The sequence below is a fragment of the Carettochelys insculpta genome, chromosome 10 (genome assembly GCF_033958435.1).
Source record: "Carettochelys insculpta isolate YL-2023 chromosome 10, ASM3395843v1, whole genome shotgun sequence".
Taxonomy (NCBI): domain Eukaryota; kingdom Metazoa; phylum Chordata; order Testudines; family Carettochelyidae; genus Carettochelys; species Carettochelys insculpta.
The window spans coordinates 4,589,756-4,605,937 of record NC_134146.1 but is presented as its reverse complement, the minus strand read 5'-3'; the positions used below and the strand labels follow the sequence as shown (position 1 = coordinate 4,605,937).

The 16,182-nt window shown below is 44.5% G+C and overlaps 1 protein-coding gene across 1 annotated transcript in view; it reads right to left on the bottom strand.

Moving 5' to 3' along the window:
- Positions 1–232: 232 nt before the first annotated feature.
- The window catches only part of LIPH (lipase H), a 29,967-nt gene continuing 14,017 nt past the window's right edge, over positions 233–16,182 (bottom strand). Inside the window, 7 exon segments of the mRNA XM_075004592.1 lie at positions 233–320; positions 1,733–1,906; positions 5,789–5,900; positions 10,605–10,700; positions 11,548–11,715; positions 13,648–13,737; positions 15,186–15,287. Of these exon segments, the coding sequence (XP_074860693.1) occupies positions 233–320; positions 1,733–1,906; positions 5,789–5,900; positions 10,605–10,700; positions 11,548–11,715; positions 13,648–13,737; positions 15,186–15,287 (830 nt within the window).

The window sequence follows — 16,182 nt, the reverse complement described above, 5'->3', positions numbered from 1 at the left end:
AAATATTTTGAGTCTAAAACATTTTTGTTGAGTACTACACCAACACAAATGCACCTGAGAGTCGCGGCAACAGGACACCTGCAGAGGATGGGGAACTGCGCTGAAGTTTGGACTCCATGGATGACAGGGTGTGACGACACTTGAAAATAAGTCTTTTCTGCCATTTTCTCACAATCAGTGAAATGTGTGCTGTTCTCTGTATCAGATGGTATGCAGCTGAGGCTTCCTTGGCTCAGGTTTGCATGTTTTAACATGGAACAGGTTTGAAGATTGTTTCAGTGTTTTCCAGCAATACAAGGTCATATCTGCACACAGGTGGTCTGCATACAGAGAAAAAACAAACAAGAAGAGCCACTGATTTAAAAACAGGCTTTGCTCTTTTCTTCATTCATGCATCATCTTATAGGACTTCAGGGATTTGTATACAGTGAGTTGTCTGTAGTATGCACAGCAGGAGAAAAGGGGTGTTAGGTGAGATGAGATAGTTTCTTCCCTATGCTGTGGGTAGCAGGAGTATTTAAACCAGATTTTGTGTGATTTGATTTTTTTTTTCTGCACTGGAAAAGTCTCTTGCCTTTCTTCGTGAGAAAAGAAATTGATAGCAACAGACTGACCTCAGTCTGCACTGATTCTGGGAAAATCTTCTCTAAGGAGAAAGTAGCCGTCTCTTAGGTTACAGCTGGAGAGAGAGGCTTATGGTAAACCAGGTATTTCACAGGACTACACATGGACCTGAGACTCAAAAATCAGAGAGGGAGGAGATCAGAGGCATGGAAATAAAGAGGTGTCCCAGGCCGTCTCTCATAAGGAAAGGTTGGAGAGAAGAGACTGGCTTACTAAAAACAGAATGCATCTTCTTTTTATTAGTCTGTAAATCGAAATATGCAGTTAATTCCTGTTACTGTGCTACCATTTTCTCTCTATTAATAAACCTTGTTTTTAACACACGTAGATGATCTGAGGCCCGTTGCCTAAGAAATTTCACACCGGCTGTCCCAAAGATAAGAAAACCCCTTAGCCTCTTAAAGAGGTGGCCAGGTCATCTGGAGGCTTCAGCCCATTGGAAGTCCTGCTCAGTCAGTATGGACAGAAGATACATCACACTCAGATGACTATAAGGGAGAAACCTATTAACTAAGGAGGCGACGTGGTCCAACAGAAAGAAAAGTGAAAGAGTGATTAAAAGATCTCTTGTGTACAAATTATGCAGCAGATACAGCCAGACAACCTGCGTGGGATACTGTTACATAGCAGGCTAACGGCTCCCTCTCCATGACATCCTAGAGTGCTAGCTTTTTTCCCCTTTATTGGGTATATAAGAGATCTGCGGAAATTATATGGCAGATATTGACAAATGTTTCCTTGCTCTGACGGTTTACTGCCTTTGATACACATTTACTGGACATTTGTATTTTCTTGTGTCTTATTTTTAAACCCCCTTATAATGAAAGGGAGTTTTGGCTGAATAGAAATCGCACATACAGACCCCAAATTACACATTTCAGAGACAATAAACCAGTTTCTGTTGTCATGGATACAAAATTGTCAGTGACTGCAGTGTGAATTACATGCATGGACTTAAGGGCAGAATTTCCCGCAAAATATATGTACAGTAATTAGGCTGTATGGTCTAAATGTCAATCTTCTGGTCTTAAGCAGGCTGGAAATCCACGTGAAACATTGAGAACCATCTAATTTACAAGTAGGGAGATTGCAGTAATCATCCACTTACCTTTCTGGATTTGTAATTGACCTTAACTTCATTTGGAGGATCCTGAGTTTGTGCTTTGGGCCTATTACATTCCCTGTGGAAAATGTCAAGGAAATTCTTGCAATTTTTTCAAAATCCTGGGCAAATCCGGCCAACAGGTTAGCTTGGCTGTATGGTTGAAAAGTTGCAACTTCACTAAACAGAAATCAGACAATTTAGAATCTACTCACTAAAAAGCAAATCACACTTTGACTAGATTCTGTACCTTAATTTTTTTTTTTTGATAGCTGTTTCTAGGCAACTGAAGCACATGATGCCTCCATAGCAGTGGCAGACAAAATACGGCTCTGTGAGCCAGATCCAGCCTGACAGACCTTTGGGTCTGGCCTGTGATGGTACCCTGGGCCACCAGTGTCCCACAGCCCAGTGGTGCCCTCAGGCAGGTTCCCTGCCTGCCACGACGCACATAGCATTCAAAGTGGCCAGCTGCTGTGACCATGTGCGCCTGTGCATCTCATGCCTCGTGGCTGGGAGGGACTTCCATGCACTTCCCCTACCCCAGCACAATCCTTGCAGCTCTCATTAGCCAGAAACCAGCCAATGAGAGCTGCCTGTACCATGCCTGCAGCACGAGGAGCGTGCTAAGTCCCACCACCCCCAGCAATGGGTGCTTGGTGCAGAGATGCACGTGGCCCCCAGCAGCCAGCTGGTTTGAGCAGCGTGTGGGGCACACAGCAAGCAGGTGGCCTGCCTGGGATTCCTGCTGGGCTGCTGTCTCACCACCCCACCACCTCCCTGCACCAGATCACAACCCGAACCCCGTGCACTGCCTTGGGCACTCAACTCAAGGTCACAAACAACTCCCTCCTACCCCAGTTCACAACCCGAAACTTCTGCACCCCTGCCCTAGGTCACAACCAGTGTTCGCTTGAATTTCATTCAGTCAATGGGCAGAATAAATTTTGTAACGTGCACCAAGGCATGTGTGGATGTGCACCACCAATGGAAACATATGCTGTCAGCTATGGGCACTCTCAGCTGGGCAGCACCTGAATCTCTGTGGGGAGCTGCCCAAACACTCAGCTTACAGGGAACACTGGTCACGACTTCCGCCCAGACTCCCCATGTCAGAATCCTCTCCTACACCCAATACCTCTTCCTGTACCCCGGTCCCTTGCCCCAGGTCACAACCTCCTCCTTCACCCAAACTCTCTCCCAGATCGCATACCCTCTCCTGTACCCAGTTCCTTACCCCGAGCCACCTTCTGCACTGCACCCAACCTCCATCCCAGACATCTCCATTATTATCATAGAAGAGTGCAGCTCTTGACCACTTACCAAGTTCTTGGAGTGGTCCCCATAAAAAATTATCGCCCACCCCTGGTCCACAGAATAGTGTGGAGTTGACATAAGCCAATGCAATAAAGCATATTGTGGCATATGATTAAAGTCAATAGAGTTTCATAAAGGATAGAGGTGACCTAGTGACTTTTGGCAGAAATGTTTAATGATTTCTTTGTTTCGGTCTTCACTGAGAAATCTGAAGGAATGCCTGACATAGAGAATGCTAGTGAAAAAGGGGTAGGCTTAGAAGTTGAAATAAGAAAAGAACAAATTAAAATTTACTTAGAAAAATTAGATGTCTGCAAATCACCAGGGCCTGATGAAATGCATCCTAGAATCCTGAAGGAGCTGATAGAAGAGGTATCTGAGCCTTTAGCAATCATTTTTGGTAAATCGTGGGAGACAGGAGAGATTCCAGAAGACTGGAATAGGGCAAATATAGTACCCATTTATAAAAAGGGGAACAAGAATAACCCGGGAAACTACAGGCCAGTCAGCTTAACTTCTGTGCCAGGAAAGATAATGGAGCAGGTCATTAAAGAAATCATCTGCAAGCAATTGGACGGTGGTAAGGTGCTAGGGAACAGCCAGCATGGTTTTGTTAAAAACAGATCATGTCAAACCAATCTAATAGCTTTCTTTGATAGAATAACGAGCCTTGTGGATAAGGGAGAAGCGGTGGATGTGGTATACCTAGACTTCAGTAAAGCATTTGACACGGTCTCACATAATATACTTATTAATAAACTATGCAAATACAACTTAGATGGGGCTACTATAAGGTGGGTGAACAACTGGCTGGATAACCGTACCCAGAGAGTAGTTATGAATGGTTTTCAATCCGGCTGGAAAAGTATAACTAGTGGGGTTCCGCAGGGGTCTGTTTTAGGACCGGTTCTGTTCAATATCTTCGTTAACGATTTAGATATTGACATAGAAAGTACACTTATTAAGTTTGCAGATGATACCAAGCTGGGAGGGGTTGCAACTGCTTTGGAGGATAGGGTCATAATTCAAAGGGATCTGGATAAACTGGAGAAATGGGCTGAGGTAAACAGGATGAAGTTTAATAAGGACAAATGCAAAGTGCTCCACTTAGGAAGAAACAATCAGTGTCACACATACAGAATGGGAAAGGACTGCCTAGGAATGAGTACAGCAGAAAGGGGTCTGGGGGTTATAGTGGACCACAAGCTAAATATGAGTCAACAGTATGATGCTGTTGCGAAAAAGGCAAACATGATTCTAGGATGCATTAACAGGTGTGTCGTGAACAAGACACGAGAAGTCATTCTCCCGCTCTACTCTGCGCTGGTTAGGCCTCAGCTGGGGTATTGTGTCCAGTTCTGGGCACCGCAGTTCAGGAAGGATGTGGAGAAATTGGAGAGGGTCCACAGGAGAGCAACGAGAATGATCAAAGGTCTAGAGAACATGACCTATGAAGAAAGGCTGAAGGAATTGGGCTTGTTTAGTTTGGAAAAGAGAAGGTTGAGGGGGGACATGATAGCAGTTTTCAGGTATCTAAAAGGGTGTCATAAGGCAGAGGGAGGGAACTTGTTCTTCCTTGCCTCTGAGGATAGAACAAGAGGCAATGGACTTAAATTGCAGCAGGGGAGGTTCAGGTTGGACATTAGGAAAGAGTTCCTAACTGTCAGGGTGATCAAACACTGGAACTAATTGCCAAGGGAGGTGGTAGAATCTCCATCACTGGAGCTATTTAAGAAGAGGTTAGATAGATGGCTTTCAGGGATGGTCTAGAAAATGCTTGGTCCTGCCATGAGGGCAGGGGGCTGGACTTGATGGCCTCTCGAGGTCCCTTCCAGTCCTACTCTTCTATGATTCTGTTCTATGATAAGGTCCTTTTTATACTGAAACAATGCAGGAAACAGCTTAGACCTTTCAGTGTCTAAGTAATAAAAATGCACTGGTGACCCTACTTCATGAAGCTGTCAGTATATGTGGATGGATATTTAAAGACCCTGACCCTGACTAAGTAATGCGCAATGTAAGGTCTTCGTATTTAACTGTATATTTGCCTTAATGGGTAAATGTAGGTAAATGCTGCTTAGTTAGCCCACCACCAGGGGCTTATGGTGGGAAATTTCATTACAAATGTAAACACAGAGATGTAACAGGAAATGTGCAATATTTCCAGAGTCTTGCATTCAGTCCGAAGGCTTATTAACATATATAGAACCTAGAGAAGGTCAGTGAGATGGAACCCTGTATTTATACATGTCCATGGTATTTAAAATTGCATCTGATTGTCTGCTTTCCTTCAGGCATTCTCAGTGGCAGGTTACTGAATGACTAGAGTTGCATAGCGTATAAAACACTAGAGAGTTTAAAAGTGCAGCTCAATCTAGCATATGCAGCATATGACTAAGAGCTGAAGGAGTATGCAGCTAGAGCTGTCAAGTCACTGAAAAATTAGTCATGTGGTAAATCTCAGCTCAATCACAAATTTCCATGACCATGTGAATAACCATTTCATCTTTGACAATAATGCAGTTTTCCTGGGGGTGAGACCAACAAGGCCAGATTCTCAACTAGTGCAAACTGTGGCAGTTCCACTGGGGTCACACTGACTAATTTACACCTGCTCACACAGCATTTATCCCTGAGGGGCAAACAACCCATGAGCCCTGCATGCTTGCCTTCTGCCAGCCCCAGGGGTTGATGGGCCTAAATGACATGCCAGGAGTTTTGGATCTTGACCCCAGTAGGACTTACTGATGGCTTGTGGACTCCGTTGTGTTCCCATCTTGATCGGTTAATTTAATTATGAGGGAGCCTCTTCTAATATTTTTGTTCCAGGTCATAATATCCACAAAGTAATGATAAACTGCAAGGGAGAGAGCACAGTTAGAGTCAGCTTCTTCCCTTTGATTTAGTGCTCTGGGCTCGAAGCTGAACTGCTGCCAGAGCATGTTTTTCTCTCTTTTATCTGACCTTTGTGCCTTGCTTCTTTGTGCTCTCAATTTTCAGTCTCCCTTTTGCTTTTCGTCTCATAGCCCCTCTCTTTTCTTTTCCCCTTGATGAGTTTACTTTTCTCCATTTTCCTCAAGCAGTATACCTTGTCCTTAATGTTGCCACCCGACTTTCTTCACTGTCTCCTAACAGGCTCTCAGTCGACCCTTCCATAGGGTTATTTTCATAGGGGATTCTTTCTTCTCTGCATGATGTAGATTTCCTCACCCCTCCAGCACTTCCTTTATTGTTCTTGAACTGCCTGTCTTGTCTACTTGGACTCTTTCAACAAGCCAATCTCCTCTGCTGCTGCACTGCCCAGCCGACCATGCTTTCTCTGCCTGCTTGAGGCTTTGCTCTAGGACGATGGTTCCCAGCCTTTTCACTAGTGTGGACCTCCAGTCCTCCCCCCAAACTGTTCGTGGACCCCCATCAAAGTCAACTATAGCTGCTATGTACACTTCATTAAATGAAAAAGGATCCCACGCAAAGGTTTTCAGACAGCAATTCATAACAGCATCGGAAAATACTTAATTTAAAAATAATAATCTATTGTAACTTTCCAGTTTATTTAAAACTTATTTGCTATTACCTTTATTTATCTTTCTTTTTTTTCATGGACCCCCTGCAATGTCCTCAAGAATCCCCATGGATTCTCAGACCCCAGGTTGGGAACCACAGCTCTAGGAAACATTTTGAGCAGTTCTATGGCCTATGCTATATAGGAGGTCAGACGAGATGAACACTTCCAGAGCTGGAATCTGTGAAATCTTCCACTGCCCTGCTGTCTGCCTTCAGATCTTTTTCTTTCTCTTTTCTTTTAAATTTACTTCAGGATTGTCGCCCAGCTTCCAGGGTGGCTACCTCTACATCATGAGGGGATGTGTACTGAACCCAACCACCTGTGACAGTCTGGTTAATTGTCCTTGAAACCAAAAAGAACCAGAGCTTCTCTACCACTGAGACAAACATGACCAGTGCAACCCTGCAAAAAGGCCTGCTGGTGGCAAGTACAAGTGGAACATCTGAATGCTGTCTGAAAGCACTAACATCCTCTTCCTTGTCTAGCAGTTAAAAAGCCTGAACGGAGAGTTGGACTTTTCTGAGGTGAACTGGCCAAGAAGCTGTGAAAGGAAAACTGACAGCATGCTGGATCATGCCGGCAAAGCGTGGCTGTCATACTTTTACCCAGTGAGGTGTCTGCAAATTTTTTTTTACAAGTAACTGCAGGTAGCCCTTAAGGAAAAGATGATCAATGGCACCTTTAAGCACCAGTAGAAGAGACTAATGACTCCTGGGGAAGTTCTCTTGGGACGTGGGGTATTCTGTGTGTACAGCCCCTAGCACAACATCCTTGTCCATTACTGGTGCTCTTAGGTGCTGTAGTAATACAAATAATAAATAATAACAACAGGAATGAGCAGTGACAGCTGGAATTTCTGCTCCGACTGTCACCATCATTGACCTAATCTTCCATCCCTGGCAGATTAACAAGCATGTGTGGTACAGCCCAAATTGTTTTTCTAGGACTCTTATTTATCATGATTTCATTAACAGTTGTTGGCAGTCATGGATTTAGGAGTTTGCAGAGGCGTTGAATGTAACACTGGGCCATCAGCTTTTGCTGGCAGAAATGTGCCTCCAACTTTGACGTATGCCAGCTAAAGATCCCAAATTAGTCCCATTAAACCAAAAGCTCTTATGACAACCAAGCTATCTTCCATTCTAAACTGGGTAAGGCCTTGTCACCTGATGAAGAATGGTATTGTTTCAAATCATCAGTTTGCTGGAGTTCAGCCCTTCAGATGTCATCCAAGCTCAGTTGCAGCTAAGAAAATAGTCCGATTACAATTTGAGTCTTCATAGGTGTTTGCCAAGACCAAAGATGGAATGGGTTCAGCTTTGGAACATTATCAAGTCCCTGTGTAAAAACACTAAGGAATCCTGCTGCTTGACTTAGGCAGCCGGTGTAGAACAGGCTGCCATCAGGCACCACCTTCACAACCTCTTTTCATCTTTGCAGCATTTGTGGGGAGAAGTGGCACTGGCTTATCCAGTAAAGAATCAAGATGACAGCCACTGTGCAAGATCGCTTGCACTGAGGGAGAGAGAAGTTTTGATTTTCCTGAGTGTTCTGCTGCCCGCAGCCAGAAGGCAGGAAGATCTGGTTAAGAACCTTTCTTCAACCAGAGTGAAAACTGGATCACAGTCGTAAGAACAGCTTTGCAGGGTCAGACCAACAGTCCACCTGCCCAATATCTTGTCTTGCAACTGTGGCCAATGCCACATACTTCAGAGGGAAAGAGCAGAATAGAAAGTCATCATGTGATCTATCCCTTCTCAGCAATCAAAGGTTTGGGGACACCCAGAGCATGGGGTTGCCTCCCTGACCATCTCAGGTAATAGCCATTGCTGGATATAGCCTCCATGAATTTACACTACTTCCTTCTGGTTTTAAACCTGTTACAGTTTTGACTTTCATTACGTTGACTGTCTGTTCTCCAGTAACTGACATTTGAGAAGGCAACAACAGTTTGTAACATTATCTGAGTTACTGAAGACAGTTAAGGATATCATTGCAGTATGTTGTGTAGGCTCCTCCAGACCATCTGGCATCGTCCCTGATGACTTAAAGGTGGGATTATTCTGCCTCTGTTGAACAAAGGCGGTAAGGCTGAATGTAGCAATTACAGAAGGATTAAGCTGTAGTCAGTCCCAGGGAAAGTCTTGAATTCTATGTTAAAGCCTTGAATCAACAGCACACTTTGGCTGTGTCTACACTTGCATTCCTCTTTTGAAAGAGGTATGCAAATGAGGTAAACAAAATGCAAGTGAGGCACAAATTTGCATATCAGACACCTGATTTGCATAGTTTTATTTCAAAATAGCTTCTTTGGAAAGAAGAAAACCAGTGGAGACACTACTCTTTTGAAAGTAAACCCCCTCTTCAAAACAATCCTTCTTCCCCTAAAAAAAGGGAAGAAGGATTCTTTTGAAGAGGGGGTTTACTTTGAAAGAGCAGTGTCTGCACTGGTTTTCTTCTTTCTAAAGGAGCTATTTCGAAATAATATGCAAATGTGGTGTCAGATATGCAAATTTGTACCACTTTTGCATTTTCGGTTTACCTCATTTGCATACCTCTTTCGAAAGAGAAATGCAAGTGTAGACACAGCCTTTGTGACAAAGGCCAGGGTACACAGCGCAGCTATAGACCTGGTCATTTCACTGTCAACCAGGTCTTAAGGCAGCTCGTGGAGAAGATAGTCTCAGAGGGGTAACTGAATGTTAGTCTGTAGCTTCACAAAGAAAAAACAATCCTGTGGCACTTAGAGACTAACACATATATTAGGTCATGAGCTTTCATGGGCAACACCCACTTCTTCATGTAAAAAACAGCGTAGAAAATGTCTTGGTATTCCTTTACTGAGCAGATTTTCTCCAGAGGTCAATGAGGGTTAGACTGGGGCTTTAAAAGCTGCACTGCCATTGTGGGGTCCTTGGTAGAGTTATGTTATGGGGTGGAGCCTGCTCACCTAGAGCCTGCTTCCTTCCAAAGGTGTGGACCAAGGGAGGGGAGGGAACCCCATGTGCACTTGGCTTTTGTTTGGGTTGTGCAGCTCTGGATGGAGGCTCCTTTTGTCCTCTCCCTACAGGCAGCAAATCTGCATAATCAGGCTTGCCAGTAAACATGGGCCACCACTGTGTCATTGTACCAAGTCACTGTCGGAGCAGAGCTGTGTTTTACAGAGACCCTTAAGTGGGGAGCTGCAAAGGAGTTTTAGAAACTCGGGCTTGTGCTCATTTGCATTTGTGTATGAGGGATTACGAAGCCCTGCAAGGGATTTACCTAAGACATGCAGATATGTTCATTCTGGCCTCCCTGACTTTGTTGGCAATCTCCCCCCTGTGTATTGTAAATTCTAGTATCCTGAAGAGCTGGAAGTGCTGAATCCACTGGTAGCCAGAGTGATAATCAACAACTGAGTTACACAAGTATTAGAGCAAGCAGAGTTTGAAACAGGTTTGATTAAACACCACTTCCCTACTCCCGTTTGCCCCACTTCCTTGATTCTTGTATTGTCATCCTCTCCCTACTCACTATGCACCTCAGAGCCTGTCAGCTAACATCTGTCACAGCTTCATCATCCATCATAAAGCTGATAAAAAGGTGAATACCTATTGTTTTTTCTTTGCAGGTCACCTTTAACGGTCAAGAGTTCAACCTCATACCCACCTCAACTCATTCCATCGACTTCAAAGGTAGCAAAATTGGACCCCAAAAGACTTTGTGTTTCTTCCTAGGCTTTATTCACATCTCACCAAATTTACTAGTTCTGAAAGGGAAACTGCTGTGTTCCTATATGCATTTATATAATTTAGTTGCTAGGGAAAGATTTCATTGTCACTGGACTACCCTGACATTTTGGAGCAGAGAGGCATTATTGCACGTGTTTAATCCAGCAGGTTAAAGCTGTCCAGCTACGCTGTCAGATGCGACAATATCTAACTGACGGTCCTGAGAGTCAGTGACGTTGCTAACAGTTCTTACGGCAATGTTGAAGGAACATTAATCACTCACGGCAGAATGGTTTTTTCTCCGATGTATCAAAAAACACTTTCATCATTGGAGGATTCTTGAGGGTTAAGTAGCTTTTCCATTGATCGGCATAATAACCTGTGGACCGCAGAGTGAAAATTCAGCATTAGATGGCCGTGCAAGAGCAAATGACTGAAAACAAATCAAGTTAGCTCTGGATTTATACCAAACTGCTTTTCAATCACAAAGTGAATATTGTAATTAGTTACTGATAAAACCCACTATAAACACAGCCCCTTATTCTCTGTGTACTCCTGTCAGTAAGTTAAACCTGTGTGTTTGTGCTCACAGGAATGAGGCTCTAAATATGGCTCTTTTTGGTCTGTATACCGTACCATCCTTTTAATTTCTAGTGCCTCTTGTCAAGACAAACCTTGCTCAGTAGGAACAGTATTCTCCCTGTGGAGGGTGATTTCTGGAAGCTCAAGTATATTTTCTGGAGTCAAGGTCTCCAAGTGTGGGAGTCTAAAGTTATGTAAAGCAAGTGACCTGATTTTCAAAAGAGCAGAGCATTCAGCTGCTCCTGTAGAAAACCATAAGGGTTTAAGATCCTGAAAGCCTTTTAGAAGTACTCAGCACTTATCAGGACCGTGACTGTACAAAGACTGGGTGAAGCTATCAAATCCGTTTTCACTTGTCACGTAAGCTAAGATTTATTCCTGCCTCTCCAGACGTGACATGATGTCATCTTGTTCCCTCCCCTCTACTGAAGGAAGCAAAGACTGTATTTGTTAAGGTATTTTGCAAACAGCTCTGTCCCATCCCTTGAGCTCTTCGTCAATGTGTACCAGCAAGTTTGCTATAGGTCACAAGGCAGAAGCGGGGTACGCAGTAAGACAGACGGCAGAGCGAGTCCTGGGGATTGTTAAAAGCCATCTCCAATACACAACACTTTTATCCACAGTGGACACTGCATTATCCTTACCCAGGACGGGGCATGGCATGGGGTGGAAAGCCTCACAGCTGGCGCACTTGCCGTTGCGATACTCTCGGTACGTACCACAGGGGTATGCAGTGATGTTGCAGCTCTTTTTCAAGGATGACAGGAACAGGAAAACAGACCTCTGATGGTCACATTTAAAATACTGTGATCCTCATTGGCACAAAGAGAAGGGATATTTCATTAGAAATTCGTTTGCAGTGGGCAGTACGTTAGTGCAACAGCAAAACTGTGCCCTGTTGCTATGACAGCATCGCTGGCTGTTCTTACACGGGCTGCATTAAACCCTGTCCAGCAACTTAAGCAAGAAACTGTGAGCCTGGGCAGCTTGTGCAATTCATACTCTAAACCAGATGGTTTTGAGTGCTTCACACTGCTCCTGGGCTGGACAGAAATTATCCCCCACTCCCGCGCTATCAACTGGGACATCCCTCCTCCTACAAAGTTACAGGGGCTCAGAATCTGCACAGTGTTTCCAGTAATGTCACTCCTGTGGACATCCACGAGGCCAGGCGCAGAGTATGGGTATATTTAAAAACACTGTAAAACAGCATCTTCATACTCACCATATGTTGTCTGTTCCATGTTTACAGACTACCAGACCACTGCTGTCAAGCCTACCTATGGCTTCTACTCCACCTCATGAATTAGCCACCAGGTTTTTAGCTGGGGGTTTGTTAAATGCTGCTTTTGTTCTGCATGAGCTCTTGACATTCCTGTTAAAAGCTCTTACAGAAGCAATGGGCTCCAGGGGTTGTGCTGAAACACACAGCAAGGTACGAAAACCTGCCTCAGAATGCTGCCCTCTCCAGTTTGGCATTTTGGTGGCCTCGCAGGAACTGTAAGGAAGTTCTGTTAAAGACCAAGCAGAGGGACAGAGGATGTGTGAGAAGGGCCAGGGCAAAACAAAATTCTGGGTGTGCTACCCTTGAAAAATGCTATACAGTACTACAGAAAAGGACAGTGACACTGCCATATGCAGCATGAACTTGCTGTTGCCAGAGATCCGCACATCTGAAGCAGAACAAATCTGAAGCATCTCTCCAGGAAACGTGCTTTGCAAAACTCACTGGATTTTGCCAGGGACCACAACTCCTTAGTAAGGTGATTGCCCAGTGTATAACAGCGCAGGGCTTAACATCTTCCCCTAGTGCACGTGCTGCATTTTTTAATTCCTCTCCGCAATGAGTGAATCTAACCCTCCTCACTGCCAGGTGCTAACGCCTCAAATTGCTGTCTTGCAGTTTAGACACATAGTTACATGGATGCGATCTCAATGCCTAACCAGGCCAAGTGGAGGTGTACACTGCAAAACCGCTGCTGTTGGGCACAGTTGTAGGGTTTTGTTGCAGAATGTTTGTGTTTTCCATAGAATTTAAAGTTTTGCTTAAAATGCCTACGTTTGTACTTTATGCACTTCATGAAAGGCACAGCAAGAGCCAGAACCTGATCAGAAGAGCTTATTCAGTAGAAGAGACTAGACAAAGAGGAGGGGCAGGGGGGACCAGAAGCACACAGTGAGGAGAAAGCGTTAAATACTAGCTCAGTGGGAGAAACTGAATGTGTGTCTCCTGGCTGTTGTCTTCTCCAGTTGTGGAGCAAATCGTGGAGCACTGGGACCTCTTTTCTGCACTGGTTCTACTCCCACTTAGACATTTACACTGGATTTGAGTGAATTTACCTTTTTAAAAAAATAAATTAAAAATCCCACCTTTTCTAAACATTTCTATGAGCTCTTAGGGCAAACTTGGTTGCTGAATTTTTGCATACAAGTTAGTGGAAATGAGTGAATTTATGTCACAGCAAAATTTGATCCCATTTGCTCACTGGGAAGGGAGTAGAAAATTGAGGACAGAACTGGAAAAGATTGTTGGTCAGATCCTCCTCTGGTGCAAACCAGTGTGGCTCCCTGGACTTCAGTATAGCTACCCCAAGATATAGCACCTGGGGATCTGACTTTTGGGCTGTTTTTCAAAAACCTTGTTGTAACTGTGTTTTTCACCATCTCCCCACCACCACTTCTTTGGGTGAGCTGTTAAAAACATTTTCACCCTAGTTTCTCCAATGCAAAGTGAATTTCATTACCAGCAAATATTGTTTGTGGACAGCCGGGCTGGTCAGTTCCTCCATTGGCATAGAAGTCTATGTGTCCTAAAGCTTCCCTGTAGCCTAACCCTAAACAAAGAAAAGTTCATTTTTAGAAAGAGGCTCAAAAGGTGCTGGGAAAAGGCATTTCAGATGAAGAATTAGGAACAGATAACATGGATTCTTTTAACATTGGCAGTCTTAGCTGTGCAAGAGGTTCAGCTTCCTTCATCTATTTATGCCTCACTGAACTAAAAAATAACACCCACAATAAATATGTACATGGTGTTTATCTGTGCCCATGGTTATCACCTCTTGCAGAGGAACTGTGGGAGGGAAAAACGTAAGTTGCACCTCTAGTTTTTCGACCTTTTTAGGGAAGGAATTGGCCAGACAGTGAGACTCTGGTCTGTCTTTATGCCATGTTAATGGGAGACCCTGGATACACAGAAAGGGTGCTGGGATGATTTGTAGAGTGGGGGTTTTGAGAGCCATTGAAGTAAATTGTAAATTGTATGTTTCCTCATCCCCAGGTCCCCTTGTCCTAGCACCTGTGCTCACAGAAATGGGAAAAATTAGAGGGAACCCTGCATGCCGCCCACAAAAACGTATGCCCAAATAAATCTCTTAGTGCCACAGGAGGGCTCCCTGATGTTTTTCATGAGAAGAATGGTTCAGAATCTAGGATGGTGGCAAGATACAGACTCACTTGGTGAGGGTATTCTTGGCCTGCAGAGGATAGCAAAGGCAAGCAGCATAATGCACAGCTGCGAAATGCCTCCCAGCTGAGGCCCACAGGGCGGGTAATAAGCAGGCTGGAGATTTAGGTTATTACCACTATCTCCAGGGGGGATCGTACAGTTCGGTTTTTCCAGTTGGTGTATTTGGATTATGCTATTACAATTCCTGGCTCCAGTTCCCCAGTGATCTGTGACCACTGCCAGCTGCAGCATTCTCCCTCCCCCCCACCAGGGAACACAGGCTCCGGGGTGCTCTTCATAAGGGTGCTCTGCTTTCTCTTGGCCACCTCACAGCTGAAATCCCTGCACTTAGTGGAGCACAGGGACTATCCTGCCCTCCGCCACCTCCTCTCCCACCAGCCTGCAAAGCAGGCTGTACCCGTTCCTGGTCTGTTACCGCATGTGTGCGACAGCTGCAGACGCGGGATGTCTCATTGTTCCCTCAGGAGCTGTGTAGCTTGGCTTCATGCCTTGCAGAGGGCTGTGCCGACGTGCTACCAGTCTCTGAGCCCTCTGTTGAGAGGCATCTCTCAAACCAGCACCACAGCAGGTAGAGCTTGTGAATGAATTGTGACCCATTTCCTGAGCTATATAGAATGGGAAACAGCCCTCCTACCCCCAGCCTGGCCTAACCCTGTGATTGGAATTAAATCACCATCCCACGCAGGACCAAAGCACCATGCAGTGAAAGAGCAACCCAGGCATTCCCCCCGCAGCAACCATCTCATGCCTGCCATCCAGCTGAATTCCTGGGTTTCCAGCTGTTGAAACATGGAGAAGGAAGAAATGAAACATTACCATCAATATCAGAATGAATGACATCAACAAACTGGGCATCGGTGGGATCTAACCTTTCCTCTGGGGGTTTCCCATTAAATAGGGGACCTGCTGGGTCAAGACCTGAAATGCAAAGTAATGATCAGGGCATGATTGTAATGCACTGTTATTTAAATGTTTCTCTGCAAATGGCAATTACCACCCCCACCCCACTGGGTACAGTGCAATCACATATTGGGTGAGGTCTGAGCACCCACTCTGTTGGAGAGTTTTCCATCACTTTTAGTGAAGAACAAAATAGAAGCCTCTGTTTGAGGTTCCTCTTCCTGAGCATAGGGCTCCCCTTCGAGAGCTGTCTGTCCTTACTCTGATGCTCCATCTATACTGTCCTAAGTTCAGCCTCGTAAAGTCAAGTTTGACGTTACTCCTCATGAAAAGTAGCAGTACAAAAGTCCACCTTAGGACTCCCTAAAATTAATGAAGTGACACCTCTAGTGAAGACTGATTCGTTAGACAATCGACTTCAGTCACCTAAATTTGAATTAATCTCCTAGTGTAGACCAAGCCTGAAGCTATGTCTACATTATGAGATAAATTCAACTTCTATTAATCAATTCAATTTCTTAACTTCAGTCTCATGAATTCCAATTTAAATGTCCACAAATCTGGAAATTCAACCCTCTGTTTCTTCATGTTGAGTTACTGCATCCCCATTGCCTTATCCAAGTTCAACTGCGTGAACAATGCTTTGTGGGTACCTATCCCACAGTGCCTTAGCCCCGGTTGCTTGTGGGTGTTTGATGTCTGTACTCCAGAATGCAAAGCACTGTTCCAGAATTTAGAGCACCCAGTAACCGTGTGAAAAAGCCATTTTCTCTGTCACAAGGCTAGCACAATCATGGATCCTCAAATGCTTCAAGTCATTGCACACACATTTACGGCAACTTCATGGACTGTTGTACCATTTTTCTGTCAATTAGAAAGTGAGATGATGGTTGAATATTACGGTGATGTTGAT